At 38.9% G+C, this 27,677-nt stretch overlaps 4 protein-coding genes across 4 annotated transcripts; 2 read left to right on the forward strand and 2 right to left on the reverse strand.

Moving 5' to 3' along the window:
* Positions 1-530: 530 nt before the first annotated feature.
* On the reverse strand, positions 531-1,361 carry LOC306888661 (cholesterol 25-hydroxylase-like protein 1, member 2; the record flags this gene model as incomplete). The annotated part of the gene is made up of 1 exon (XM_079447090.1): positions 531-1,361. The coding sequence occupies one exon, from the start codon at positions 1,359-1,361 to the stop codon at positions 531-533; it is 831 nt and encodes a 276-aa protein (XP_079303216.1).
* Positions 1,362-1,869: 508 nt separating this feature from the next.
* Positions 1,870-13,774, forward strand: LOC306888783 (uncharacterized protein). Its single transcript, XM_079447227.1, has 12 exons — positions 1,870-2,742; positions 6,062-6,769; positions 8,886-8,945; positions 9,016-9,068; positions 9,153-9,297; positions 9,438-9,802; positions 10,676-10,904; positions 11,121-11,238; positions 11,679-11,790; positions 11,940-12,051; positions 12,763-12,875; positions 13,191-13,774. Exons 1-12 carry the CDS (start codon positions 2,713-2,715, stop codon positions 13,258-13,260), a joined length of 2,115 nt encoding a protein of 704 aa, XP_079303353.1. The 5' UTR covers positions 1,870-2,712; the 3' UTR covers positions 13,261-13,774.
* A 537-nt stretch (positions 13,775-14,311) lies between these two features.
* Positions 14,312-15,653, forward strand: LOC306888662 (cholesterol 25-hydroxylase-like protein 1, member 1; the record flags this gene model as incomplete). The annotated part of the gene is made up of 2 exons (XM_079447091.1): positions 14,312-14,360; positions 14,872-15,653. 2 exons carry the CDS (start codon positions 14,312-14,314, stop codon positions 15,651-15,653), a joined length of 831 nt encoding a protein of 276 aa, XP_079303217.1.
* Positions 15,654-22,834: 7,181 nt separating this feature from the next.
* LOC306888096 (protein KTI12 homolog) lies at positions 22,835-27,567 on the reverse strand. Its single transcript, XM_079446241.1, has 9 exons — positions 27,376-27,567; positions 27,020-27,071; positions 26,301-26,353; positions 26,010-26,065; positions 25,845-25,924; positions 24,681-24,840; positions 24,513-24,575; positions 24,281-24,346; positions 22,835-23,013 (listed from the first exon to the last, which is right to left on the reverse strand). Exons 1-9 carry the CDS (start codon positions 27,524-27,526, stop codon positions 22,867-22,869), a joined length of 828 nt encoding a protein of 275 aa, XP_079302367.1. The 5' UTR covers positions 27,527-27,567; the 3' UTR covers positions 22,835-22,866.
* Between the last annotated feature and the right edge of the window lie 110 nt (positions 27,568-27,677).

Genomic DNA, 27,677 nt, shown 5'->3' on the forward strand with positions numbered 1-27,677 from the left:
ATCATAAAAGGTCCGAATATAATCAAGCTTAAAAAATTATGGATAACAGACTAAACTGATGTAATTTTTTAAATAATTTTTTTCTTGTGCATTTTAAAACTGTATATGTAAAATTAGATTTTAAATGCTAATATAATAAAGATAAAGTTGTTTTATGAATGAATAGACAATGTTAACAGAAGTGTTTACTCTGTAAAAGTTCTCAAATTAAATCAAATAGATACAAGATTTGAGTTCTTTCATAATGGTAAAAGGCTAGTTTAAAAAATAAAAAAATAAATAAAAACTAATTTTTAGCAATTTACTAATTATACCTGTGCTCATGATATGCAAATTATAGCCTGTACTATAATCTCAATGCATTGATTAATTTAATTTTATTTGTTTTTATTTTTGCACCAAAATCATGGTTTTAATACTGTTCCTATATAAAGTCAAAGTGAAAATTTTAGTTAGAAGTTCTGCATTGTTTAAGCTCTACCTGAAGCAACCAAACATGCAAATGTAATATTTACACATCTGCATGCTCATCACTGAGTTTTAGCAAAACTAAAATCAGCATGAGTGCCGAACAGTTTATCCCAGTGACTAAAATGGGGTGCAAAGTTAGTATTAGGTTTCTGGTGGTGCACATCATGCTTGCTCGGACCTCCATAAACACCAAATGGGATCAGACGAGACATGGACCATGGGAAATCATATCCGCAGTGGTCTTCCACCGATACATAGACGTGGACCACCATGAACATCCAGGTGGTGAGCAGATGACACCTCAGCAGAATGGGGTTGATCGTAGTCCAGAAGCCCACCGTCACCAACTCCCATCCACCAAGGCACTGTGTGGCCAGAGCAAATGGGGCGGAGTAATTATGGTGGATAGCATGGAAAGTCACATACAGCCAGCGGATCTTATGATGCAAAAAGTGCCAGATAAAATACTGTAAGTCAAAAAGAAGAAGGTTTCCAGTCACCCCACCTGCAAGTTCAAGCAATGTAGGTGCTTGTTCAGGAAGGGGAACAGGAGGTCTCCACATCCACTGGGCTACTGCTGCAGGAAACACCAGAAGTACGTGATTATAAAGAGTAACTCCACTGCAGTGAAGGAGCATTGCAGTTGTGGGCATCTTGCTGGGCTGGATCTTGTACCGGTTAATAGCTGGCCACTTCTTTCCCATGATGTCGCAGACTAGGTAGGGTAGGCAAAGAACAAAATACGACGCTACGGTCAGAATCACAGGAAAGAGAGGAGACCGAAGAGTTTCAGAGTGGTTGAGTCGCACATAGTCCCACATAGGCTGCAAAACTGAGTCTTTTGACTGGAAGCTCTCCCAAATTGTCTCAAACACCTGAACTAGTGTCATTTTCAATAATCGATTGACTATATTTCAACAAATACAACTTAAAATAGTTCAGCTTTCTAAATCATCCTCTGTCCTGGCTGTTTCATGTGGTTCAGGTAGCCTACCTGGTATCTAATGGCACTGTACTGAAATATTTATAACTTTATTCTGTTTCTAAATTATTTAGGTCTGCGAGGGGTGTATGTAGCCATTACTTATACAATGTAACGCATATATTTATTTACATTCTAGGAGTAAAAGGAGTGTTTAAGACAGTTTGGATGTGAATTTTTTGCTGGTCCGGATACGCGCTGTTGTCTTTCCACTCCGTGACGCAAGAGGGCGTCAAAGACGTCTAAATCAAACGATGAGAAAAGAATCAGGGGATTAGCATAGCTTCTATTGAATGGGCGTGGCTTTGGCCCATACGTTGTCTCTAATTGGTCAGGTATGATTGGCCCAAATATGCAATTCTTTCCTGTGTATTATGAAATCAATGAATATTAAAATGTCTCACTGATATTATTCCGAAGTAAATAATTTAATTATGAGGCCAGGCAGGTGCCGTCTCTACACTCATAGTAGGCGATGATGCTATTACAGGAAACAGTGCCCCTTTCTTCATCAGAGAGCTGCAGGCGCAACGAAAGAGAGAGAATAGTACAGTTCACAAAGAAAAAGAAAGAAATGTGGACGGTCACGCATCAGACCCACACAGCAGCATTCGAGTGACCGCAGCCAGTCTGGTACAGAGGAGCATCCGGCCCCATTCAGCCACAAAACTACTCCTGTAAACCAAAAGAGAGCCAGGCGTTCCTGTCGCTACTTGCTGTATCGATTTTGTGCAGTGTAGGACCGTTTTTGGCATCCACAGCACCAGCCTCATAGCCCGAGAGAAACGCACCTTTTCCAGAAGCATGCGGAAGTGTAGCGCTATCGGTGTCACGTGGTGCGTGTTACTTTCCTCCGCGCTGGTCAGGTTGGACCAATTACAGCGCATCATGATTCCATCGTAAAGCTTTTTTAAAAATCATTTAGTACAGGTAGTTTGAGCAGATTTTCATTTCTCTTTTTGGCATGTCAGGTACCAGTTAATAGATTAAAACGATTACACTTTTGGGTGTAGAAATGTCTCCAGTAATGCAAGAATCGTCTTGAGATTTGAACGCGGATGAATTAAGAATTAGACTTTGAGAGCCAGCCAAGCGCCTCCTGGAGGAAGTAAGCGTCTTGTCTCAACATAGCTCACGTATGCCTCCCAATCTTTGAATATCGCATGTTTATGCTAACATAAACGCAAACGTACTGAGACGGAGCGACAGCAATAAGTACTGAAGTACTGGACAGTTTACAGTGACTACTATCCGATCTAATGGAGTCAGAAAGTGCGGATGTGGTGCAGGTTAGTGGCGAACGTCTGTTTGGTGACATCCACCAGCAATTTTGATCAGAGTTTTAATTCAGAACAACGTTGTCTGGTCCAGTCCACCTAAACGCCCACATAAGTAAACCAAACCAACATAGTAACGTGTTTTAAACAGCCGAACTTTATGTTTAAGAGGACGTCCGGATCCCACAGTGCGTGCTAGAAATGCTCGATTCGTCAATGACTTGGGAGTCGAATCTTTTCAGTGAATCAGTTGGATATGGTTAATTTAAGATGGTTTTATTTATAAAGAATAATTTAAAAACAAGTTAAAAGAGTTAGTACGCATCAGAATGTACATGAGTGACGAGAGAAATTAACTTAGGCTTCCTGAAATTATGAATCAATTGAATCAGCTGCAAAATGATTCACTGTTTCGAAATCATTTGAGCTCGAAACACCACAGGCTGGCGGCACCTGCTGTTCAAAGCGGGGAAAACTCACAAATCTATTCAATTTCATCTACAAATAATCTTATCTATCTATCTATCTGTCTGTCTGTCTGTCTGTCTGTCTGTCTGTCTGTCTATCTATCTATAGTGCTGGACAATGATTAATCGCATCCAAAATAAAGTTTTTTTATATAATATGTGTGTTTGTGCACTGTGTACATTTATTATGTATATAGAAAGAAACAAACATACAGTAATATATTGTGAAAATATTTTCATGTGTTTACATGTATATATTTATATTCATATAATTTATATTATATATAAATATATAAACATATTTTTCTTAAATATATACATGCATGTGTGTGTATTTATATAAACATAATAAATATACACCATACACACACATATATTATGTACACAAAAACTTTTATTTTGGATGTGATTAATTACAATTAATCATTGCCCAGCACTAATATATATATATATATATATATATATATATATATATATACACACACACACACACTCACCGGCCACTTTATTAGGCACACCTGTTCAATTGCTTGGTAACACAAATTGCTAATCAGCCAGTCACATGGCAGCAACCCAATGCATTTAGGCATCTAGATGTGGTGAAGACGACTTGCTGAAGTTCAAACCGAGCATCAGAATGGGGAAGAAAGGGGATTTAAGTGACTTTGAACATGGAATAGTTGTTGGTGCCAGATGGGCTGGTCTGAATTTTTCAAAAACTGCTGATCTACTGGGATTTTCACACACAACCATCTCTAGGTTTTACAGAGAATGGTCCGAAAAAGAGAAAATATCCGGTGAGCAGCAGTTGTGTGGACGAAAATGCCTTGTTGATGTCAGAGGTCAGAGGAGAATGGGCAGACTGGTTAGAGAGGATAGAAAGGCAACAGTAACTCAAATAACCACTCGTTACAACCAAGGTATGCAGAATACCATCTCTGAACGCCCAACACGTCAAACCCTGAAGCAGATGGGCTACAGCAGCAGAAGACCACACCGGGTGCCGCTCCTGTCAGCTAAGAACAGGAAACGGAGGCTACAGTTCGCACAGGCTCACCAAAATTGGACAATAGAAGATTGGAAAAACGTTGCCTGGTCTGATGAGTCTCGATTTCTGCTGCGACATTCAGATGTTAGGGTCAGAATTTTGCGTAAAGAAAATGAAAGCATGGATCCATCCTGCCTTGTCTCAACGGTTCAGGCTGGTGGTGTAATGGTGTGGGGGGATATTTTCTTGACACACTTTGGGCCCCTTAGTACCAATTGAGCATCGTTTAAACGCCACAACCCACCTGAGTATTGTTGCTGACCATGTCCATCCCTTTATGACTACAGTGTACCCATCTTCTGATGGCTACTTCCAGCAGGATAATGCACCGTGTCACAAAGCTCAAATCATCTCAGACTGGTTTCTTGAACATGACAATGAGTTCACTTTACTCGAATGGCCTCCACAGTCACCAGATCTCAATCCAATAGAGCACCTTTGGGATGTGGTGGAACGGGAGATTCGCATCATGGATGTGCAGCCGACAAATCTGCAGGAACTGCGTGATGCTATCATGTCAATATGGACCAAAATCTCTGAGGAATGTTTCCAACACCTTGTTGAATCTATGCCATGAAGAATTAAGGCAGTTCTGAAGGCGAAAGGGGTCCAACCCCGTACTAGCATGGTGTACCTAATAAAGTGGCCGGTGAATGTATATGTGTGTGTGTATATATATATATATATATATATATATATATATATATATATATATATATATATATATATATATATATATATATATATATATATATATATATATATATGTGTATGTATATGTCCCCCAGGACCAGATGAATATCTTCACTTAGGATATTTAATAAGTCAAAACGGTTTTGAGGTTAATTGATCTAATTTAGTGTCATTGGAAAGTAGTGACAGACAGTCTGTGGATTTTGAATAGAAATATATATTAATATAGCTTATTAAAATGTATACAATAATTTATACATTTTTTAATGTTTAATTTGTGTTCTTTTATTAGTCTAGTGGTATAATTACATGTAATTACATTGCTTAAATGCTTAAATCTCTTGAATTGGCTTGTGTAATACAGGCTTCGAACCACTGATCAAAACAAAAGATTCATAAATGTTGTGAAGCTTCATGAAGCTGTGTTTCGAAAGCACCTCTCATTTACTGTATGTACTTACATGTGGCTTTATTAGAATGTGTTATGTTATGGTCAAATTAGCAAAAGTTTTTGGTCAGCAAAATGGTCAGTTGTCTGTTGTCAAAAGAAGCACAGCTTGCACAGAAGTCACTCTCAAACCAGCAGTTTTCTGTTGGTCAACCCTGCAAATTTGCATGAACAAATGAACCCGATGTGATGAACCTGATGCACCTTTAGAGAGTTTTAAAAGCCATCGAATCCGTATTGTGAAGGTTTACTGAAACAAACTGTCTTAAAGACAGACTTAGTAGTGCTTGTGAGTGTGTTCAATGTTCACTTTTATGTAATAGCATGTTTACAGGAAAACCCGTGGTACTTTAAGGTACAATGTAACATTAATCATGTAAATCAGGTTTTAAGCAAATTTTTCAGCAGATTATTATAGTGGCTCTATACACAAATGCACTAGTGTTTTATTGTTGGAACGATTACAAAAAAAGTGGGATCATGGTTTTAAGAGTGAAGGTCCTCATTAATTTATTCACAGCTAGGATTTAAACACAAAAGAAGACATTTTTGGGTGACCTATCGCTTTAAAAAAAACACTGCATCAAACATTGAAATTGCATTGCATGTTCTTCATGTCAGAATGTTGTCATATATAACAGTGTTATATTTCATGCTGTTTTATTTATTTCACAGTCATTGGGTCCTGGGGATGAACCAGCCTCTTCATCCGTGTCAGCTAACACTGAAAATGACAATTTAAGCCAAAATACTGAGATTAGCAGTAAGGACACTTCACAGAAGTCCGGACAGGTGCAGCAACTGTGTCGCTTCTACTCTCAGGGTAGGCGATGCTACTATGGGATAAGGTGCCGCTTTCTTCATCAAATAGCTCCGAGTTCACAGAAAGATGAAGAGAACGGTACAGCTCTCAAAGTGAAAGAAGGAAATATGGATGGTCACCCATTAAACTCACAGCAGCAGATGAATGAAAATAGACAGTCTGGTACAGAGGAGCTTCCGCCTTCATCCAGCCACAGAACTGCTCCTGTGAAGCAAGAGAGAGCCAGACGACCCTGCCGCTACTTCCTGTCTGGGTTTTGTGCAATGGAGGACCGGTGTCGCTTCTTGCATCCACAGCAATTTCCGCCCGTGGAGGACCAGCCTCACGGCCCAAAAGAGAGGAGCAGTTTAAGGCCTTCTGCTCCGGCCAGACGACCAGCTAAAAGTCAAGAGCAGGTCAAACTGGCTGATCTCACTGATGAGGTTTGCAAGCAGCTGAGAGCCACCGAGATCGCTCAGCTCACGAAGAGATTTCCGAAAGACAGTCTCATTGTGCAGGAGCGAGAAGATGGACAGCTGACCTACTACAGAGTCACGGTTCAATCCACGGATCCTGACTGGGTAAACACTTATTGTATGGACCAGGGGTGTCCAAAGCTGTTCCTGGAGTGCCACTTTCTTGCAGAATTTCTCTCAAACCTTAATTAAACACACTTGAACAGCAAATTAAGGTCTTCAGACTTACTAGAAACATCCAGGCAAATGTGTTGGAGATGGTTGGAGCTAAACTCTGTGAGACACTTGGCCCTCCAGGATTGGACACCCCTGGTATAGACCACAGAGTGTATTAATGTACAAAGTAGCTTCCAAAGACCAACCATATGCCAAATGGTAAAGTTCTTGCTAGTATTAATAGGAATTAAGAGAGCACTGACATGTTTGCCAATTCTTAATACCAGTAGCATACAGCTGATTGAACAAAACTGAATGAAACATTAAGAATGGATTACTTTCATGTAATGCTTGTTTGCATAACTCATTCAAATGTACTGAATATTACGCAAGTCTGAATGGACTTCAAAGTAGATAAAAGTACATATTTAATGTTCTGTAATCATTTTTAAAGATTTTCAGTTATAAATGCTGAAGATTTTAGTGATGACTGCAAAGAAAAATCAAATTTGCCATCACAGTAGAAAATAAATTTTAATAATAATAATAGTAATAATACAAATGCATTTAAATTAATGGCGCCTTTGTAAACACCTAAAGTCACATTATAGCAAGCAAAATGGTAAAAAAAGAGTAACATTATTAGACAAACAGATCCTGCCAGCACTGCAACATTCAACAGCATCATAAATACAGTAGAGGCTTAATAAGAGCAAGTCATAAAAAACTTTGGGTAAAGAGATGAATCTTAAGACAAGATTTAAAAGTATGAATACTGTCACTGTTGCGTATATCGGGGGGAGAGAGTTGCATAAGCGAGGGGCCACATAACTAAAAGTTCTTGCTCCCATGGTGCTTATATGCGTATATGCAGCGACACAAGAGAAATCGAGAGTGAAGACCCGAGAGTGTGATAAGGAGAAGGTCAGTAAGGTACAGTGGAGCAAGGTTGTGAAGTGCCATAAATGTGAGAAGCAAAATTTTAAAATCGAATGCGATACTTCACTGGGAGCCAGTGTAGACATTGGAGAACTGGAGAATTGTGCAGAATGACACCCAGACTCCTGACCTACAGAAAAGGACAAATTGCATTATGATCGATATCCACTGAAAAACAATCAGAATTAGTCAGAGTAGATCTTGTACAGATGAGAAATTCATAGAATTTTAGAAAGTTGGCTGAAAGCCAGTCTTGAATTTCAGCTAAACATATGGTCAAGGAAGGTGGAGGAAAAGAGCTAGAGGGTTTGAAAGACAGGTAGAGCTGGGCGTCATCAGCATAGCAGTGAAAATGGATACCATATTTCTTGAAAATATGGCCAAGAGGCAGTAAATAGATGATGAATAGCAGTGGATCCAAAACAGAACCCTGAGGGACACCAGTGGTAAATGTAGATGGTCTTGATCGAAATTTTAAAAATTTGAATTAATTACAACTCGGACAGGGGGTGCCAGTAATCCTTATGCAAGATGGTATCAAAGGCCGCACTCAGGTCGAGAAGGACAAGTATTGTTGATAAAACAGAATCAGCTGCCAATAACAGATCATTAGTAATTTAACAATAGAAGACTGTACTATGTTAGGGAAGAAAGCCGGATTGAAATTACTGAAAAAATTTATTATTGAAGAGATTATTGTGAAATTGAGTTGCAACACAATTTTCCAAGATTTTAGAAATATATCGCAAGTTAGAAATTGGACTGTAATTTTCAAAATTTAATGAATCAGCCCCCGATTTCTTATGTTATAGGGGTAGTAATAGCAGTTTTAAGAAAGGAAGGTACAGAACAAGAAGGGGGTGTGGGGCAAATAGTTGTGAGAATAGTGGGAATATAGTTGTACACTTAGAAAACAGTTGTTTTAAATTGTAATAATATTTTATTCTGATATCTACTGATATTTGCTTGTCCAGTCATATATATATATATATATATATATATATAAATAAAGCTTAATTATTCCAAACTTTTGCTGGCATGCTGGATACAATTATGTTACAATTATACTAATGATATCAACATGATATGAACTACAATAGACATCAATGTTTTTTCTGTTTTGCAGCCATTTGATCTTAATGAAGTGGACATCATGGTCAGCTTTCCTGAGCGTTACCCTCAAGAGGTGTGTATGTTTGAAATTTGATGTTAAAACATATGCTATGTTTTTGCTAATGAAAGCTAACGTATCATAGGTTTTCACTGTGGATATCCCTGAAGACCAGGACTTGCCATCAGTCATGGGGAGGTGAGAATAACTGTTGCTGGTTATACACATGCAAATGTGAACTGAAATCAGTAAATGTATTTATTTTATGCTGTGTGAACGCAGACATGTGCAGAAGGCCTCAGAAGAATGGCTGAAGGCTAAACATGCCACTAATCAGCTGATGGGAAGAGTCGAGCTGCTCTTTAGGCCGTACTTGCGCTGGCTGGACCGTAGTATGGAGAAACTCTTCACTGAGGGAGCCAGGCAGGTGAGACTCGCACTTACCTGAGAATATAAATCAGACAATCAGATTAGAGCTTGTCCAATCAGATTTGTGTAAAGTATGCATCAGATGGTCAGTGAATGGACTAGATGTAGTATCAGTTACTCTCCAATCTCTCTTCTCAGTTGAAGAAAGATGTTGACCTAGAGAAGGCTGGAATACAGTTTGTCCCCTATGAGCAAATCAAGGTCACCGTTTTTAAGAACACATCCAGGAAATTGGACACTCCTGAGCGTATAGTGTCGCTCACTGGGGCTTCAGGGAAGGAGGGGGAGGAAGAAGAGCAAGATGAAGCTGGAGTAGAGAATGAGGAGGAAGAGGATGAGACTGCTTTCGGTAGTGATGGAGAAGAAGGCAGCCAGAAGGTGGAGAACATAAAAACAAGAGAGCGACGGAGAGGCACTGAAATCAAACTGCTTGGTCTGAAACTGGGAGAACAAATAGCTACTGTGGCAGCTAAAAAGATCTCAGTGTCCCTGAAGTGCAACAGGTGAATTTACTAAACTAAAACATTTCATTATGATTATTTATCAGAGATGGTTAATTAGAATTCTGGTATTTTTTTATACCTTGTATTTACATCCATCTTCAATGATCCTATCACAAGTTTTAATAATTGTTTGATTCTATCAAAATAGGGAAGTCCACACCACAATATAATGGCACAAAGGAACAATACCATTGGAATCGCTTTCACGATTTTTCCCAGCTGTTGAACAGTAAAAACACTGACAATCAGAATCCACCTGGCTTTAAAGAGCTTGAGCAGTTAAAGCAGCAGACCACATAACTGCACTGTGAGCTTATAATAAACAGAATGTTATTGCTTGTTGGCGTGTAGTCTAATATGGCTATCATCATAGTTATTTTTTTTATAAGTAGCTGTTATTGTTTAAAACAGGCATTTAACTTTTTTATTGCATCTTAGATCTGTAGAGACAACTTTCATAAATTGTCAGTTCTCCAGACTACATACACTGACCTACTGCTTAGAACATTTTCATGTCACCATAATATATTTCTAAATACATAAAATATGAAACTCAAATTGAAAGAGTATCTAAATTATATTAGTTTCTTATTTTCTTTATAACATGACAATTGTGTGAACATAGGAGTAAATTTGGAATAATTTCACAAAAGTGGTTTGGACTACTTTTTTGAGCCTTTGGCTTTTTAAAATGTTTATTTTAACAAATAAATAAACATACACTACCAAAGGTACACTCACATGATTGAATCACCCAAGTTTGATGTCAGTTATACCAGGCCCAAACATAGCCTCTTATTTCTTTAGGGGACTGATTTATCATAAAATGGCCTCGGGCAAGTGTGCAAAGTAACCATGTGCCCCTCCTTGTAGGTGTAAAGTTGATTCTGACCTGACTCTGACGGGGCGTCTGACCTGTACTGCTCAGTGTGAGAAATGTCAAGCAGGGATCAGGGCTGCCTTCAGACCCAGTATGCTGCACCACTACAGTGATGTTTTGGGCTACCTGGACCTTAACGCAGTTTCACCTGTTGATCTGGTACTGAAGGACTCTGTGTTCAGTGTGGGTTGCCTTAACTGCAACAAGGAGGACACAATTCAGGTCTGATGAAGATTTACTGGAGATGACAATTGACATTGTATACTTCACATATATTATGATTTAACACATTACTTTGACAGCCCTGCAATTTGACACTGTCAGATAACCACATCTCATCAGCAATATGTTTTTCTGGAGGATTTTAAGAATGGAAAAGCTTATGATATTGCCGATTGTTCGCTCTAACTTTTATTTCCTTCTTTTTTTTTTCTCTAGAATCTGACATATGGACAAAACTGGGAGCAAAACTGCCAACATTGTCATACCAAACTCAGCATTTTTGTGGAGGCGACGCGTTTCCAGTTCATTCAGCCAGAGCCCAGAAATCAGACAGGTCTGAACCCTGTCCTATATTTTCACAGATTCTGTCCAGTTCTTGTTTCTTTTGCACTGATGTCCTAGAGTTAGTCTTGCTGTGAGGGATTATTTACCGCCAGCACCAGGTCTCCCACTGAAGCTTAGCGAGGTTAAGTCTAGGACGGGAGACCCCCCTGGTACAACAAAGGTTGCTGTTGTAATTATATGTTAGTATAGTCAGCAAAAGTCTGTGTGGGTCCTGTTGGCCCGTATAGGGGAAAAGCCACTGTTATTTAGCTTTAGATTGAAGTCCTGACTCTCTGTGGTCATTAAAAGTCCTGAAGTATCTCTCATCTCTAAACAGTTATCTGGCATGTTCTGGTGCCTTGAGGTTAAGGAGATTCCTGACCCTCTCTGTAAAGTGAATTTAGTGTGAAAAGCAGCTTATAAATGACTGATAAAATACTGAATTTACAGGTGCATCTGCCCAATACACTCGACGCTACAGAGACCCTGCGGTTCAGCAAGGGAAACCTCTACCCGATAAAGGAGCCTGCAGGCATTTCAAACAAAGTCACCGGTGGCTAAGGTAACTACCAGGAACATTGTCTGGTTCTGTAAGAGGTTTATTTTGTAGCAGAAAGCTTTGTGTACCGCCATGTCCTCTTGTTTGACCTATAAAGTGCCCTTGGCTCATATTTAGGGCAGCCGTCTTGTATTAACTGTCTCTTCTGTTAGATTTCCATGCTGTGGTCGGGTGTACCCATGTGACGTGTGCCATGATGAAGATCAGGACCATCCGATGGAGCTGGCCACCAGAATGATCTGCGGTTATTGTGCCAAAGAGCAGGTCAGCAGGAGAAAAGCCATCCGGCTGCCTGGATGAGGATTATTTTCACCCCCTTAACCCAGATATTGCACTGAAATTAGAGGCAAATTAGACAGGTTTTGTGCTTGTTTAAACCTGTGGTTTTTGGAAATATTACAACACTGCGAGTGCAGCAAAAAGGATTTTACCCATATTTTGCCAAGACAAACAAGAACGCAAGACATTAGTTCCCAAAACAAGAATGAGTCAGCATCGGGTTTTGTTTCAGGATCTAGATTTTCCATTGGACATCGATTAATGACACAGAACCAAACTAATTTACTTTTCTTAAAGCATTTATAAACTAAAACATTTAGAATTAAATCATTTTCCTATTGAACTGAATTGAATATGAAAATATTTTTAATTCTAAATTGCAAATAATTTTTAGATTTGATTCTAAATATTTAGAATTTCGGTGATTTCAAGAAAATAATTTACCGCATAAAGTGTTTGGCACAAACTGTTTATCTATGCTTTATGTGAACCTCCAATGATTTTGCACCTAAATATTAGAGTGGCCTTTGACATTAACAAAAAATATATAGGAATGATTGGATTTTGCATTTCCATGTAGTATTGTTTTTGCACAACTTTATCTGAACACACCTTTTGGGTCTCAACTCACCCGTTGAGAACCACTGGTTTCTAATATACTAATAAGTTTTGACTTATTGTTTTATTTTCTTCTAGCCATACAACAATGGTAAACCATGCATTAGTTGTGGAGGTATGATGACAAGAGCGGCCTTCTCAAGCCACTGGGAGGGCGGACAGGGCTGTAGAAATAAGGTTAAGATGAGCAGGTATGTGCTGATTTCCCTATACTTTATAAACCCTGTGGCACTGAAATATAGCGTAGTATAACATTTACTTTCTGTTATATATGTTGCAATGCTATATATATTGTTTGATCAATACCTTATGTACGGTCACATTTAACCTTAAACTAATAGTTGTTGACAAGCCTAGAATATGGTAGGTTTTTTGTTTTGTTTTTTTTGCACCCATGTGTACTAAACAAATTGGGCAAAATATGGCCTGATCATGGGTTTTTTGTCTCTGAACCTGTATATGAACTTATCATTTATTATTGTTAATTATCTTATTTTTCTATACAGGAACGACCGGCAAAAATACACCAATACATGTAAAACGGTGGCAAAGAAAAATAATAAAGAAAGTAATTAAAGATACCAGAAGATCTTATTTTCAGCCAATCACGTTACATGGACAGGTACTTAAACGTTTAAGTCATCAAATCACATTTTTAGATTTTCTTTTCAAATGATTTCACAAAAAAAATTCAGCATACATATATTCAGCATAACATGGAAACTGTTCACACTTTTTGGACATCTCCTCTCTTTTTGTTTGCTAGTAGAAAAAATCATATTACATGTGCATTAATTCAATGCATCTTTGGTTTTAGATGGCTTACGAATATCTGAAATGCTAGTCAAAAGTCATTTAGACTTCAGAAGTTTGCTAAAGGTTACAATCATTGATGTGAGATTTTATTATTATTTTGACTTAGTCACTGGACATCTCTCTCTTTTATTATTATAAAAAAAAAAAATCAAAATGCCACCAAGTCAAATTATGGATACTTGTATCCAAAATGTAGTAGTGCAATAACCAAAATATGAAATGCTAAATATTTCTGTGTATTTTCTATGATTGCAATTGAAATAAAATTATGTACAAAATGTTGTTGTTGTTGTTATTATTAATATGGAATGGGATATATAAAATACAGTTGTAGTCATAAATTTACACACCCTTGAATCTTCAAAATGTTAATAATTAAAAAATATAATGTTTAAAAAAATACTGATATGACAGTGTTGGTCTTGGTGGACTAGATCTGCTTCAAACACTGCTGCTGCTTTGAACATGTAAGATATGTTACTGTTGTATGAATGGCCATACATAAATTCCATAGCAGATCTAGAAAGGTGGAGCTGGGGGAGGTGGAGGGTTTCAGAGGACCTCTGATAGCGTGCTGTAGAACAAGCTTATAGCAAACACTGAACCAGACTATTTACTGTAAATGTAGAGCAAGAAATTTCATTGGCTGAAGAATCGTGAGCTTGTGTTATGTAGTAAATGATGAGATTGCTAGCAAACTGCATGACCTATCAGTCTGTGCCATCTAGAGCTTTATGACTGAACTATGAGAAATACACAACAGACGTTTACATATCATCCAAAAGACAACATAATATATGAATTTACACAAATGGCGCAGTTCAAAAAGTTTACTGATTCTTTGAAACAGAATGATTGGCGTAAATTGTCTTCTGGATCATAGACTGTCCTTATTAAGTTATTGGTAATAATAGGCCAAGTTATATTCAAGTTACTATTTATACTTGCGTGATTTTTTTTATTCATATTTATTCATATTCCTTGCCATGTTATTGGTAATAGGTAAAGTTACATTTGAACTATTATTTAAATGCATTTTTTTTGTTATTATTTGGTTGTACCAAAGCAGGAATTGGTGGAAACGGTTATTTTTTAATCTGTACCAAAGCAGGAATTGGTGGAAACGGTTATTTTTTAATCTGCATAGTAGAAGGTCCTTGCTAGGTTTTTGGTAACATTTTACATGTAAACGTCTAAGTAAAGTTAAACGTTTTTATTTATTACTTCTATTTGGTTGTACCAGCTGTAGATTCAGAAAAATTGAGAGAAATGATCCATTCAATAACCCCGACACTAAAGAGACTGAGAGACTTGGGTTTTTGGGAAAGCTTTTCTTTTGCACCAAGATTTGAAAGAAGTAAAAGAAAGTAGTTCTTCAGCCCCTGTGGGACTACCTGTTGTCCCAGCACAACTCCCTGGTCTCGTCTCCATTCTTCCCAGTGCTGCTCGCCTTCTCCTGCTATTTCATCTTCAGCATCCCCTTCGCCATCCTAGATGTCTTGGGAGAGAGAGCTCCTCTCTTTGAATACAAGATCCAAAAGCAGCGCCATCCCACCATCGGCATGATGCTGAGGACTCTAGGAACGGCAGTGTACAATCATCTAGTGTTTGTGCTTCCGGCTGTGGTGATTACCAATGTGGTGATGCCTGCACCTCCACTTCCTGTAGTTGCTCCAACAGTATGGGAACTGATCTCCGGCGCGTTGGGTGTTTTGCTCGTCTTTGACACCCAGTACTTTTTTTGGCACTTGGTGCACCACAAAAACACTCACCTGTATAGATGGGTCCACGCCATCCATCACGATTACATCTCACCATTCTCCTGGTCCACCCAGCACCTTAGCGCTGTGGAGTTGATGACGGTGGGCTTCTGGAGCAACATCGATCCCATCCTGTTCAAGTGCCATCCTCTGACCATATGGACTCTCTCGGTTTTCAGCATTTGGATGTCTGTGGAAGACCATATCGGCTATGACCTGCCTTATTCACCTGGCCACCTGGTTCCTTTTGGGCTTCTTGGAGGAGCGATGGCCCATGATATACATCACCAGAAACCCAGCAGCAACTTTGCACCTTTCTTTAGTCACTGGGCCAGACTATTTGGCACTGCCATAACAGTGAAACCGACTAAGAAAATTGAAGATGAGAAGTAGACTGCTTCTTCTGTTTTAAACCCTTAATCTGTGTAAATATAAAACATTTAAATTCTTGTATAAATATTGTATTTTTCTATTCTTGTATTATTGTCTGCATTCTATATGGTTAAATGAATAAAGAACATTTCTGTATATTTTTATTGTGCATGTCTTTCAGTGAAGTTTCAGAAGATTAAATATGCGGTCCAGTTTTCTTATAAAAATAATATGTTGCCTTATAGCCTACACTATATAAGCCACACATTTTACATTTAAACATTTTATCCAAAGCGAATTACAAAAGAGGAACAAAAACAATTAATCAAAGAGCCAACAATATTCGTAATATACAATGTCAGGTTTATTAGACAGCTAGATTTGGAATCATACTAGCAATGAAGAGAAATGTAGAAAATAAATAGTTTTTTAAGCACATAGCAAAATCTCTAAATCTGAAGTTTTTTCCAATACCCAGCAGCCAGAAGGTGGTACCATATAACAACCCTTGTCTTCACATTAGTTACAACCAATGGCCTGATATTTTTCAGCTTTACAGTAGTTATGTAAAACGACACAATATCTTGTAACTAACCAGATTACTAAACTGGCGAGGTTTAAAGGAAAGTGCATTTTCAATACCCCCAAAGCTAGTGCTTTCCTCCAAATCACTGTCAAAAGTTTAAATACAGATTAAAAGGCCAAATATTTCTCTACAGGATATGATCTTTGACAGTATTTCCTTGCAAATCTCTTTGAAATTGGGATAAATAAATAAATAAAAATTAAGACTTCTACAATGTGTAAACACTGAACTGCTTTTAGAGAAAAGTAGCTCTAACTGTGCAAGAGAGAAATTTCATGATAGAATGTTTTGTAGTTTCATAATGAATCAACAGAATTTCATCAAACTGTTAATTACGTAATGCTTATTTTTTTTAATGTGTGGATTAATGTACCACTAGATCTTTACAGAAAAAGAGTAAAGAAAACGTAAATATGCAAAGTCTCAGACTTAGAATTTTAATAATATACATACTCAAAAGTTTGGAGTCAGTAAGATGTTTTTAAAAGAAGTCTCTTATGCTCACACATAAGGCTGCATTTGATGAATAAAAAAGCAAAAAAAAAAAAAGTGATATTGTAAAATATTATTCCAATTTAAAGTGCCCATATTATGGGATATGAAAGGTTCATATTTTGGTTTTGGGAGGCCCCAACAACAGGTTGACATGCATGCACTGTCAAAAAACACTTTCATTTTTTTTTTTTTTTTTTACCTTATTTGCTCAATGACTCCCAAACGATTCTTTCAACGATTCATTTTTCCAAACCCCTCCTTTGCGTGACGCTAATCTGCAGTGATTGGCCGAATTAATTTAAAGCAGCGCTTGTGAGCTTTTACCGCTCTAAAAGCGGCACCTAGTGGCAAAGAATGAATTTGCATTTTCATTCAGACCAACGTGAGAATCCAAGGCTGCATCTGAAAACTTAGGCAGCTGACCTGCTGCCTAGCTGCCTTATGAGGCAATGACTTCGCAGGCAGCGTTTTTGCGCGAAGGCACCTCACGAAACAGGCTCCTGAGGAAGCATGACGGTTTAATGATCTTCAACAAAATAGAACGAGTTTTGGTGATAACTAAACGAATATTTGTAATACTAATTTCTCACTAGAAATAACATCAAAGGTGCAAAAAGTTAATCAGAAATATACTTTTACACACAAATTAACCACCAAACCCAACTTTCAGACACCATCTTTATTTTTTAGCTCAACCGTCATGGAATGGAACGCACAGGATTGTGGGAAATCAAAGGCAGAAAAGGATACATCTATGCTGCCTTCAAAAGTCGATCAGATGAAGTTCTCTTATAAGACAGGAAGTGAAGCTAACTTTGAATTCGGAGGTGCCTTGATGCCTTCCTGCCTTGGAATGTGTCCTCCGAAGGCAGCATTTTTCAGTTTTCCGATGCAGCCCAAGTTTTCCCAGATCTGTGCGCACAACAAGTGGGCGGGCAGTATGCTAATGTTTCATGCTGACTTTATCGGTTTGGGATTCGTTTTAAAAACGACTCAATGTTTCAATGATTCAGAGTCGACTCTTTCTTTTAGAGACAATAACTTTATACATGGTGCACTTTCAGATTTAAAACTTTGCAGAATGTTTTCATTCACTTAGAGCTGTGTTACACACTGTATGAAGGGTAATTTTCAAAAATCCATAATAGGGGCACTTTAAAACAACTATTTTTCTTTTATAATGTATTTTTCCAGCAGCTATCACTCTGCAGCTCTCGCCTGGTCGCCCACTGAAGCTGAGCAGGGTTGTAACCATGGTTCCCGGAGTAGGGAATGAGATGCTGCGATGACGTCATCGCTTTGGGAACATCCTCGGTGTGACGAATGTCTGAAGCCTTTATACCATCACGCCAATTTATTGGCCAAATAGCGCTTGGCAACGTTCCCCCCCCCCCCCCCCCCACACATACGTAACGTATGGTATATCAGCGTGCCGCGCGCTATTTCATCAGATTTCCAAAATGACGAAGGAAGCGCTATCAAGGTACGGAATGGCCCTCATCGCAGCATCTCGTTCCCTACTCGGGGAACCATGGTTACATACGTAACCGAGATGTTCCCCTTCCTAGGTTCACTTCAATGCTGCGATGACGTCATCACTTTGGGAACGCTATACCATAACGCCTGACGTACCTTAGATAGCTGGAGACCAAGGAAAGCATCTGCTCAAGCGGATAAGACCCGGGAGCCAGGAGCCATCCTCACATCTAGACTGTAGAACTTGATGAAAGTGCTAGGAGAGGACCATCCTGCCGCTGCACAAACATCTTCCATTGACGATCCATTTAGATAGGCCTGAGAAGAAGCCATTGCTCTCATGGAGTGAGCACGAAGTCCTAGGGGCAAAGTCAAGCCACGCGCCTAAAGAGATAGCTTCAACTATCCAATGCGACATTCACTGTTTGGTGACAGAGGAGCCTTTGCTCTTACCACCAAAACACACAAACAGCTGATCCACGCCATTGAGCTGTGTGGTCTACATTGATTCTTAATGCCCTCACTGGACAAAGATCCATGTTACCTGATCCCGCGTCAGCGTGAGAGAAAGCCTCTAAGACCACTTGCTGAAAACGAAATGGGTTCGATGCAACCTTAGGAACATAATCCGGCCTGGGTTGCAATAAGACCTTTACCAGCCCTGGGGCGAAGTCCATACACAAAGGGCTGATAGATAGAGCCTGTAAGTCTCCTACTCTCTCGAGGGAGGATAAAGCAAGCAAAAGAACTGTCTTGAGAGTCAACAACTTTACTGACACAGACTCCAACGGCTCAAAGGGATGGCCCAACAGACCTTCCAAAACAACTGAAAGATCCCAAGAAGGAACTCGTGTCGGGCGGAAAGGCCTAAGCCGTCTCCGCACCCTGCATAAAACGTGGATGGATGACAACCCACTGAAATATCTCCTACAAGTGCATGTAGATATGGCCGCTACATACACTTTGAGAGTAGCGGGGGTCACTCCCTCAGAAAAACGACTCTGAAGAAACTCCAGCACTGAACCAATGGGGCAATGAATTGGATCCAGGGCACGTTGTCTACACCATGAAGTAAAGAGTCTCCACTTGAAAGCATATAAGCGTCTCGTGGAGGGAGCTCTAGAATTAATAATAGTGTTGGTAGTCTCAGCCGAGAGACCAGAACACACTAACACATTCCACTCAGGGGCCACACCCATAGCTTCCATAAATCCGGCTCAGGGTGCTAAATCGTGCCACGAGCTTGAGTCAACAGATCGTGTCTGAGGGGAATCTCCCAAGGATGGCCGACCGACAGACTGACCAGGTCTGAAAACCACGACTGGGTAGGCCACCACGGAGCCACAAACAACAGGTGCTCCACTCTGTCCGATCATATCCTGAGTAGAACTACTGGGAGCAGCCGGATAGGGGGAAAAGCATACAGACTGGTTCTGGGCCATTTGTGGGCCAAAGCATCCAGACCCAGAGGCGACGGGGGAGACAGGGAAAACCAGAGCGGGCAGTGCGTAGTCATGCTCGCAGCAAATAGATCCACTTCCGCTCGTCCGAACCTCTGCCATATGAGATTCACCACTTGAGGGTGAAGTCTCCATTCCCCGTCCTTCAGCCTCTGCCTCGAGAGCAGGTCTGCTCCTGAGTTCAGGTGACCTGGGATATGGACTGCTCTGACTGACAGGAATTTGGTCTGAGCCCAAAGAAGAACACTCCTCGCCAGCCTGTACATGGGGCGAGAATGTAATCCTCCTTGACAATTCAGATCACCCTCCCAGCTGGACTCCTTTCTGAAGGAACTGGGGTCTTTTCCACGGTTTTAAAGCACAAAACCTCTGCGTGTCACTGTAATTCTGCAAAACGGATGACAACGAGGTGAAACGTTCTGGTTCTTGGTCCACCACTCAAACGGTCGCATATGGAGCAGACCCAACTGAACTACAGGGGACGTTGCCGCCATCAGACCCAACAACATGAGACACAAGCCTACGTGGAGCGTCCAAGAGAATAGTTTTGTCCTTTTCTTTGATGTCTGTGAGAGTGAGCCAGAGGTGGCGCTCAACTGACACCAAACCTGCCATTGACCTTCCCACTGCTCGAGCTGTATGTTTGGTAGCTCTAAGTGCCAAATCTGTAGCTCTCCTGAGCTCCTTGACAGCCTCAGGAGTGAGGCCTTCCCCTTTATCCAGCTCCTTGAGGAGCTCTGCCTGATAGGCTTGAAGCACACCCATAGAATGTAGCGTGGCCGCAGCCTGCCCAGCGGCCCTGTAAGATTTCCCGATTAAATTTGAGGTTATCCTACATGGCTTGGACGGTAACATAGGGCGCGCCTTCCAAGAGGGAGCTGAATTAGGTGCGAGGTGTGTCGCGAGAGTCTCTTCGACGGCCGGCATTGCCCATAACTGTGATCCGCCATTTTGGACACGGTGGCGAAATCAGTGGCGTTAGTAATCTGCGCCGAAAAAGGCTGCTTCCAAGACCTTGAAACCTCTTGGTGGAGGTCTTGAAAGAAGGGAAGAGGCCTACGAGGCTGGGATGGAGTACGACTAGTGAAAAACTGGTCATCCAGTTTAGATTGGGCTTGGTTATGCGTCAGCTCACAGTCCCATTCTAGTCCCAACTTGTCGACCGCGTGCGTCACAACATCTAACAGCTCATTGTAAGACGGGGAATTGCATTTCTCCTGTCCGCTCGGAGGGAGAGACCTGCAGGATTCCGCCATTAAATCCTCTCAGTCAGAGGCCGCGGTGGACAACATATCATCGTCATACGGACCACAACCAAAGAAAACTGCACTGTGGGCCTCCAGGGTAGGCCAAAAATCGTCATTGACGAAAACAACCGGCTCGACATAATGCTCTTCTAGCTCTTGAACATGGCCGGGCGAGAGCACGAGGAAAGGAAAGTACTCCGTCATCTTGCTCTCCATGGGCTCTAACTTGCACACGTCACCCCAAGCGATCATCTCATGCAGCGCCTCGGGAACTGCAGAAACGGATTGGCGAGGGTTAGACGCAGGGCCTTTTGAAAAGGCTGCGAGCCTCAAGCATAATACTTTAAGCCACAGGCTATCACTGTGTTGACAATTGGATAGGCCGCTAAGCGCCGCTTGTGCGTGATTACGGCCCAAGCACAGCACGCACCTGTCATGTGGTTCTCTGGCTGTGATGAACCTTTCACACGGCTCGATGCACTTGCTATGACTCATCTTGTCCGCTAAGAGGAGTAAACTGCTCTTTTTTTCAAGGAAATAGCTGATAACACGAAGAAATATACTTTCCAACGGGCGACAGATGATTCGCTTCCTGAAGGAATTGAAATCTGATGAAATAGCGCACGGCACGCTGATATAGCATACAGTACGTATGCGTGGGGGGCGTTGCGAAGTGCTATTTGGCCAATAAATTGGCGTGATGGTATAAGGGCTTCAGACATTCTTCACACAGAGGATGTTCCCAAAGCGATGACGTCATCGCAGCATTGTCTTTGAACCGAGGTCCTGACTCTTTGTGGTCTTTAAAAACCTTGGCATCCTGGCCAAATTTGCCCATTGGCCTCTGACCATCATGGCCTACCAATCATCCATATCTGCTGATTGGCTTCATCACTCTGTCTGTCTCCTCTCCACCAATAAGCTGGTGTGTGGAGGGCGTTCTGGCGGACTATGGTTGCCGTCGCATCATCCAGGTGTTTGATGCTGCCAACTGGTGGTGGTTGAGGAGACCCCGCCCCACACACACAATGTAAAGCGCTTTAAAAGCCTAGAAAAGTACTGTATAAATGTAAAAATTATTAATTATTATTAATGTCACATTCCTGAAGCTGAATTTTCAGCATCATTACTTCAGTGTCACATGATCCTTCATTCTTATATGCTGATTTAGTGCTTAAGAAACACTTCTTATCAGTTTTGAAAACCGTTGTGCTGCTTAATATAACTAAGCAAACTGTGTATATTATGAATGTGGACTCACAAATGACTGTAGACTATAAAAATCTGTATAAATATTAGGCTATATAAATAAAAAAGCCTGACAATAGATGTAACCAACATGAATCAATATTCACCATGCAAACAAATCTGAGAGGTCATGACAGAAGTCATTGGAGTGCATGTTTTCTTCAAATTATCTAACATCGGATTATAATTTTGCACATAAACAGCTGGCCTGATTCACTAACGGAAGAGTCAATATGGCTCTCCAAACATTTACATTTGCCCAGGGGCATAAACAAAAGACTTGCATGAAAAACACTAATTGTCAGCGTCTCAACGAGTTTTATGGTTCATTTTATCAGCCCTTCCACATCTGAAGCATGAAAACATCTGTACGTATGCAATGATGACTTCAATCAAACCTTACGCTCATTTCAAGGTCTGTGAACCACTAAAGACAAACATCCAGACTACAGCTGAACACTTTCCAGCATGTTTACTGTGAATGAGGAAAATGAGGAGAAAAGAGAACATAACCTCTGAGTTAGTAGGTGATAAGATTTCTTCCTATTTTATCACTTCGCTAGTTGACGTAAATATTAAAGATCACACACAAATAATAGAAATAGAAAGACATTAAAAGATGTAATATTTTATTGCACTCAAAACATTGTTAAAATGCTTGAAATTTGAAAACAATAAATATGACCTTAAGAATTACAAAAACTAAAAAGAAACAACACCTGTTAGTGCATACTCTTATTAAGATACTGCACAAACATATTGGCAATCTGTCCAATGTTCTCTGTCGGATGCATCTTGGTGTAACTGATGAACTGGCGTCTGAATTTCCTCAACTCCACCATGTTAAGACTTCTTGTGAGTTCAATGTACTGAAGAAAGTTAAGAAAACTGGGTAGGTACAATAATGTACATTGCATTAGCAAATTAAATTGAACTTTTTTTTTTGGGGGGGGGGGCATTCAGCAAAGACACATTGAATTCAGTGACATAAATACATTTACAATGTTACAAAAAAATTATAATTCAAATAAAAACTGTTCTTTTGAACTTTCCATTCACCCAAGAATCCTGAAAATAAGTATTTGTGGTAAAAATACCACAAAAATATGAATCAGTACAACTGCTTTCAACTGATAATTGAGCACCAAATCAGCACTTTAAAATGTGACACTGAAGTAATGGCTACTAAACATTTCACTTAGAAATTAAAAACTTAAAATTACAATCCACAACTGATTACGAACTACAAAACAAAAATTGTAGTTAGTAATGTAATCTATTAGATTACATTAAGTAATGTATTCTGACTACTTTTTGATTACTATAAAATATTCCATTCTTTGTTATCAACATGAAATGTATTAAACATTAAATTACACCAGGGTTTTTCAAAGGTTCATGAGTTGATGAAAAGCTAATAATTAACTACATTCTAAGCATTTTAAAATGTTATATAATCTAATTGAGTATTTAATTTGTGGAAATTGATTACGTAATCCAGATTACATGTAATCAATTACTACCCAGCACTGGCCATCACAGGAAAAAATTACATATTTATATTGAAATAAAATAAATTTCACAATATTACCTTGGTTAGCATAATAGAATTTGTTCAAAAACTAAAATCTTACTATTGAATGGTAGCATATGCTGGAAACCTAGTTGCAAGACAACAAAGAACGAGTATAAATGAATTTCTAATAATATCCCATTTGAATCATGTATTATTTCAAAGGGCGCCTGCACTGGTCCATCTCTGTACGTGTCTAAATGCTAAAGTGCAACAGCATCAGGAAAGAAATGACATTCTTTGATGTTTGTGTATTCATTACATTCATATAGGTCCAACTGGACCTGTTTATTACTACAACACATCTTCAATTAACATTAAACGGATCAACTTTCTGTCAGGAAGTTGCAGTCAAGCTTATTAAAATGTTGTTTCATGTTGTAAGCGTTTCTAATGCTTTGCCTGTTTATGGCAGGACATTTCTGTGTTGTCACAGTGAGATATATCAAATAGCCATGATGGGTGGCTCAGCAAAGCAAGACAACAATTTTACATTTCCTCCCCCCAAAAACGAAAGAAAGAACGAAATTCAAGGCTAAACATGCTACAATAAAGGATATCTTTTCCGTGGCTCCAGGAATGGAAACGAGATCTCCAGGGACGCTGGTCTTCTGTGACTCAAGAACAGCCTGAGACATAAAACAGCCCATATGACGACACATGCTATTGATGCTGATGGTCTTGCTATGCAAATGCAAACTATAAACACTCACCTGTAGGCAATGAAACAGAAAGAATGACTTTGAATGCTTTCTATTTTTATAACAGAACACCTAAAAGTGATGGAAATCGTACCATTAGGACATCTTGAGTAACTTTGTCCAACTCGTACAGAAAGTTTGTGGATGAGAGCGGTTGCTGTAAAAAGGCAAAGAGAAACAGGTTCTAATATCCATTCAAAGGCAATAAAAAGTACATAATGCTACTATATACTCATGCATAATGCATTATTAGTACTCTTACGCTCTGTGTGGACTGATTCGGTGGTGGTGCTTTTCGTTTGAAAAGCGCATCCCAGATGGCTTCAAATGGAAGCGAGTCCTGTTGCTGAATAGTAAAGAGTGGGCTATCCCATCTATTCCTTGAATCAGGGGCTTCAAAACGCAGTATTAGTGCATCCAGACTGTTGTTTAAAAGAACAGAAGAGATCATTAAATTTAGATGATATATTTAGCATATTTATTTTACAACGTTATGAACTTTTGAAAATACACTACCATTTAAAAGTTTGGGTGTAGTAAGATTTTTAATTTCATCTCGTGTTCAACAAGGTATTAGTGAAATAAGCAATAAAAACGATTGTTATTTTTTCACCTACTGTGAAATATTACAATTCAGAATAACTTTTCTATTGTAATATATTTAAAAAACAACCTGTGATGGATAAGATCAGATTTCAGCCACGGATTTGGTGAGATTTGTTCTAGAAACATTGATTATTATCAATGTTGAAAACAGTTGCGTTGCATTTTTGTTTATTTTTTGAAAGCTATATACATTTTTGTTCAGGATTATTTTATAAATAAAAGTTAAACTATTTATTTTAAATAGAAATCTTTGTAACATAACAGACACTTTTGATTAATGTAATTCAAACAAGTATTACTTTTTTATTAAAAAAAACAAACAAAAAACAACAACCAGAGGAATAGTTAACCAAATAATTAGCTTAAAATTGACACCTCGGGCCATCTTTCATCTAAAAAGATTTGGAGAACTTAGCATTACATTACTTGCTCACCAATGGATCCTCTGCAGTGAATGGGTGCCGTCAGAATGAGAGTCCAAACAGCTGATAAAAACAAATAATCATCACGAATTCATTTGATCGATTAATGTCTTGAAGCAAAATGCTGTATGTTTGTGAAAACAAATCCATAATCAAAATGCTTTTTTATGTTCAAACCATGGCTGATTTTTAGCTGTTTAGACACTCATACTGACGGCACCCATTCACTGCGGAGGATCCATTGGTGAGCAAGTGATGTAATGCTGAGCTTCTCCAAATCTGTTCAGATGAAGAAAAATTCCTCCACATGAGAGTGAATACATTTTCAGTAAATTGTCAAGTTTGGGTGAACTATTCCTTTAACATAACTACCCTGAAACAAAGCAAGAAATGCTTACATGTCCTGTGTGTACTGAGAACCAGCCTCTCTGCCTTTATTCCATTCTGAGCTCACGTCAGTTGACGTCAAACAGTACACCTGCAGGGGTTATAGAGTTATGTGAACTAGTACATACAAAAATAGTTTGAAATGTGTTCAAGATGAGTTTTAGGAGTTCACATACCAAGCAATGGGGCGTTTGTGTATGTTTGATAAGACAGAACAGCTCATATCTGTAGCCTAGAAATGAAACAAAATTAGTCCTCAATCTAATGCAAGACTGAAATCTAGAGCTGTTAGACCAAGCTCTGTTATTATAATGCTGAAGTCTGTATGTCACTCAATACAACACTTTTAAGAAATGTGTTGTACTCTTGTACAGGACCAATCAGGTAAAATAAAACTACACATATAACACTATATGAATATAAAAGGCAAAGATGTATTAATTTTAACAGAGTAAACATGGATTTACCTTTAATATAATTCAAGGAATCGAGAATCACAATGTCGTCTTTATTTATTTTCCTATAAACAAAGAGAGAGAGAAGTACAAATACAAATTATTTCAATCAAAAGTAGCTCACTGTACTCAAATGCAAGTGCATAATTACAATTAGTATACAATTATACAAATGTATTATTAAAAGAATTACACACTTCTATATAACAAATATAATCATTGGTGTAAAATGAATCCCAGCAGGACCTGTAACAGCATGTTTTGTCTTCATTTTCTATAACACGTGGTATTCCAACTTTAGACCAAACTGTATATTTTGGTACTGTAACTGCTCATGAACCTTAACAATTATTTTCTCGGAATCCATAAAGTTAAAAATGTAAATAAGATCAGACATTCTTCCTTTCTTTATTAAAAAGCTGGTGCTTTTTAGTGCAAAATCAGTTCAAATCAATTAAAAAACAAGGAACATTTTGTTATGGACAAATTCAGTAATTCATAAATCCTAAAATGTTTTGATATTCATGACTCAATATATCATGATACAATGTTTTTTTTTTAAACCCAACATGAATACATGCTGTACATATAAAATGATTAGACTTTGGCACATGTTTTAAGTTAGATCGTCTTTTTATTATCGTGAACATCCTTATTTTGACTTTTATGTTTGAGTCTGATTCTTTCACATCTTTAAATGACAGCAGAGGTATAAGAGAAATAATAATCACCTCTCCACTTCAGCTCTTAGTGCTCCTCTCAGATTCTTCTCTTTCTGTGAATCTGTAGTAAAATTGGAATATCCAGATCAATCACAATGAACTGGAAGTATACATTTTTTAAATGTCAAATGTAAAAGTTTGACAAACCAGCTTATACTATACACAGCTAAGACCAGCAACAATCTCAGGCAGGTTTAAGAGATTTGTTTTTCAACCAGGATAGCGGTTGAAGATATTCACTTTTATCGAGTCTGCGTCATCTCGACTGAAATACTGTGTTTCAAACTAAGGACGTGTTTCTCTTGGCCTCATTATTGTCCAGACACACACATATATCAATACATGAACTTCCAGCAGCTTCTCACCTGCATATACAGAGCTCTTGTCAATTCCTTGATCTTCATCTCCGACTATATGTACCTTTCTTTCAGTATTTTGCGTGAAATATTCTTTCAGTTCATGCGCTCGTCGGGTTTTACCACTACACGGGTAACCACTCATTACTATTAAAGGCATTTTAACACTATAGTTTGGATGACGGGTGGAAATCCATTCTTTTTTTCTAAACTGCATGGGAGATTTTCTTCTTCGCGCTCATGTAGTGTGCTGCACGGTCAGTGCATTGCTGCCCTCTACAGGTCAGTGGTCAGAAGGTAAAATGTTGTAA

Source organism: Barbus barbus, assembly GCF_936440315.1.
Source record: "Barbus barbus genome assembly, chromosome: 22".
Classification (NCBI taxonomy): Eukaryota; Metazoa; Chordata; class Actinopteri; order Cypriniformes; family Cyprinidae; genus Barbus; species Barbus barbus.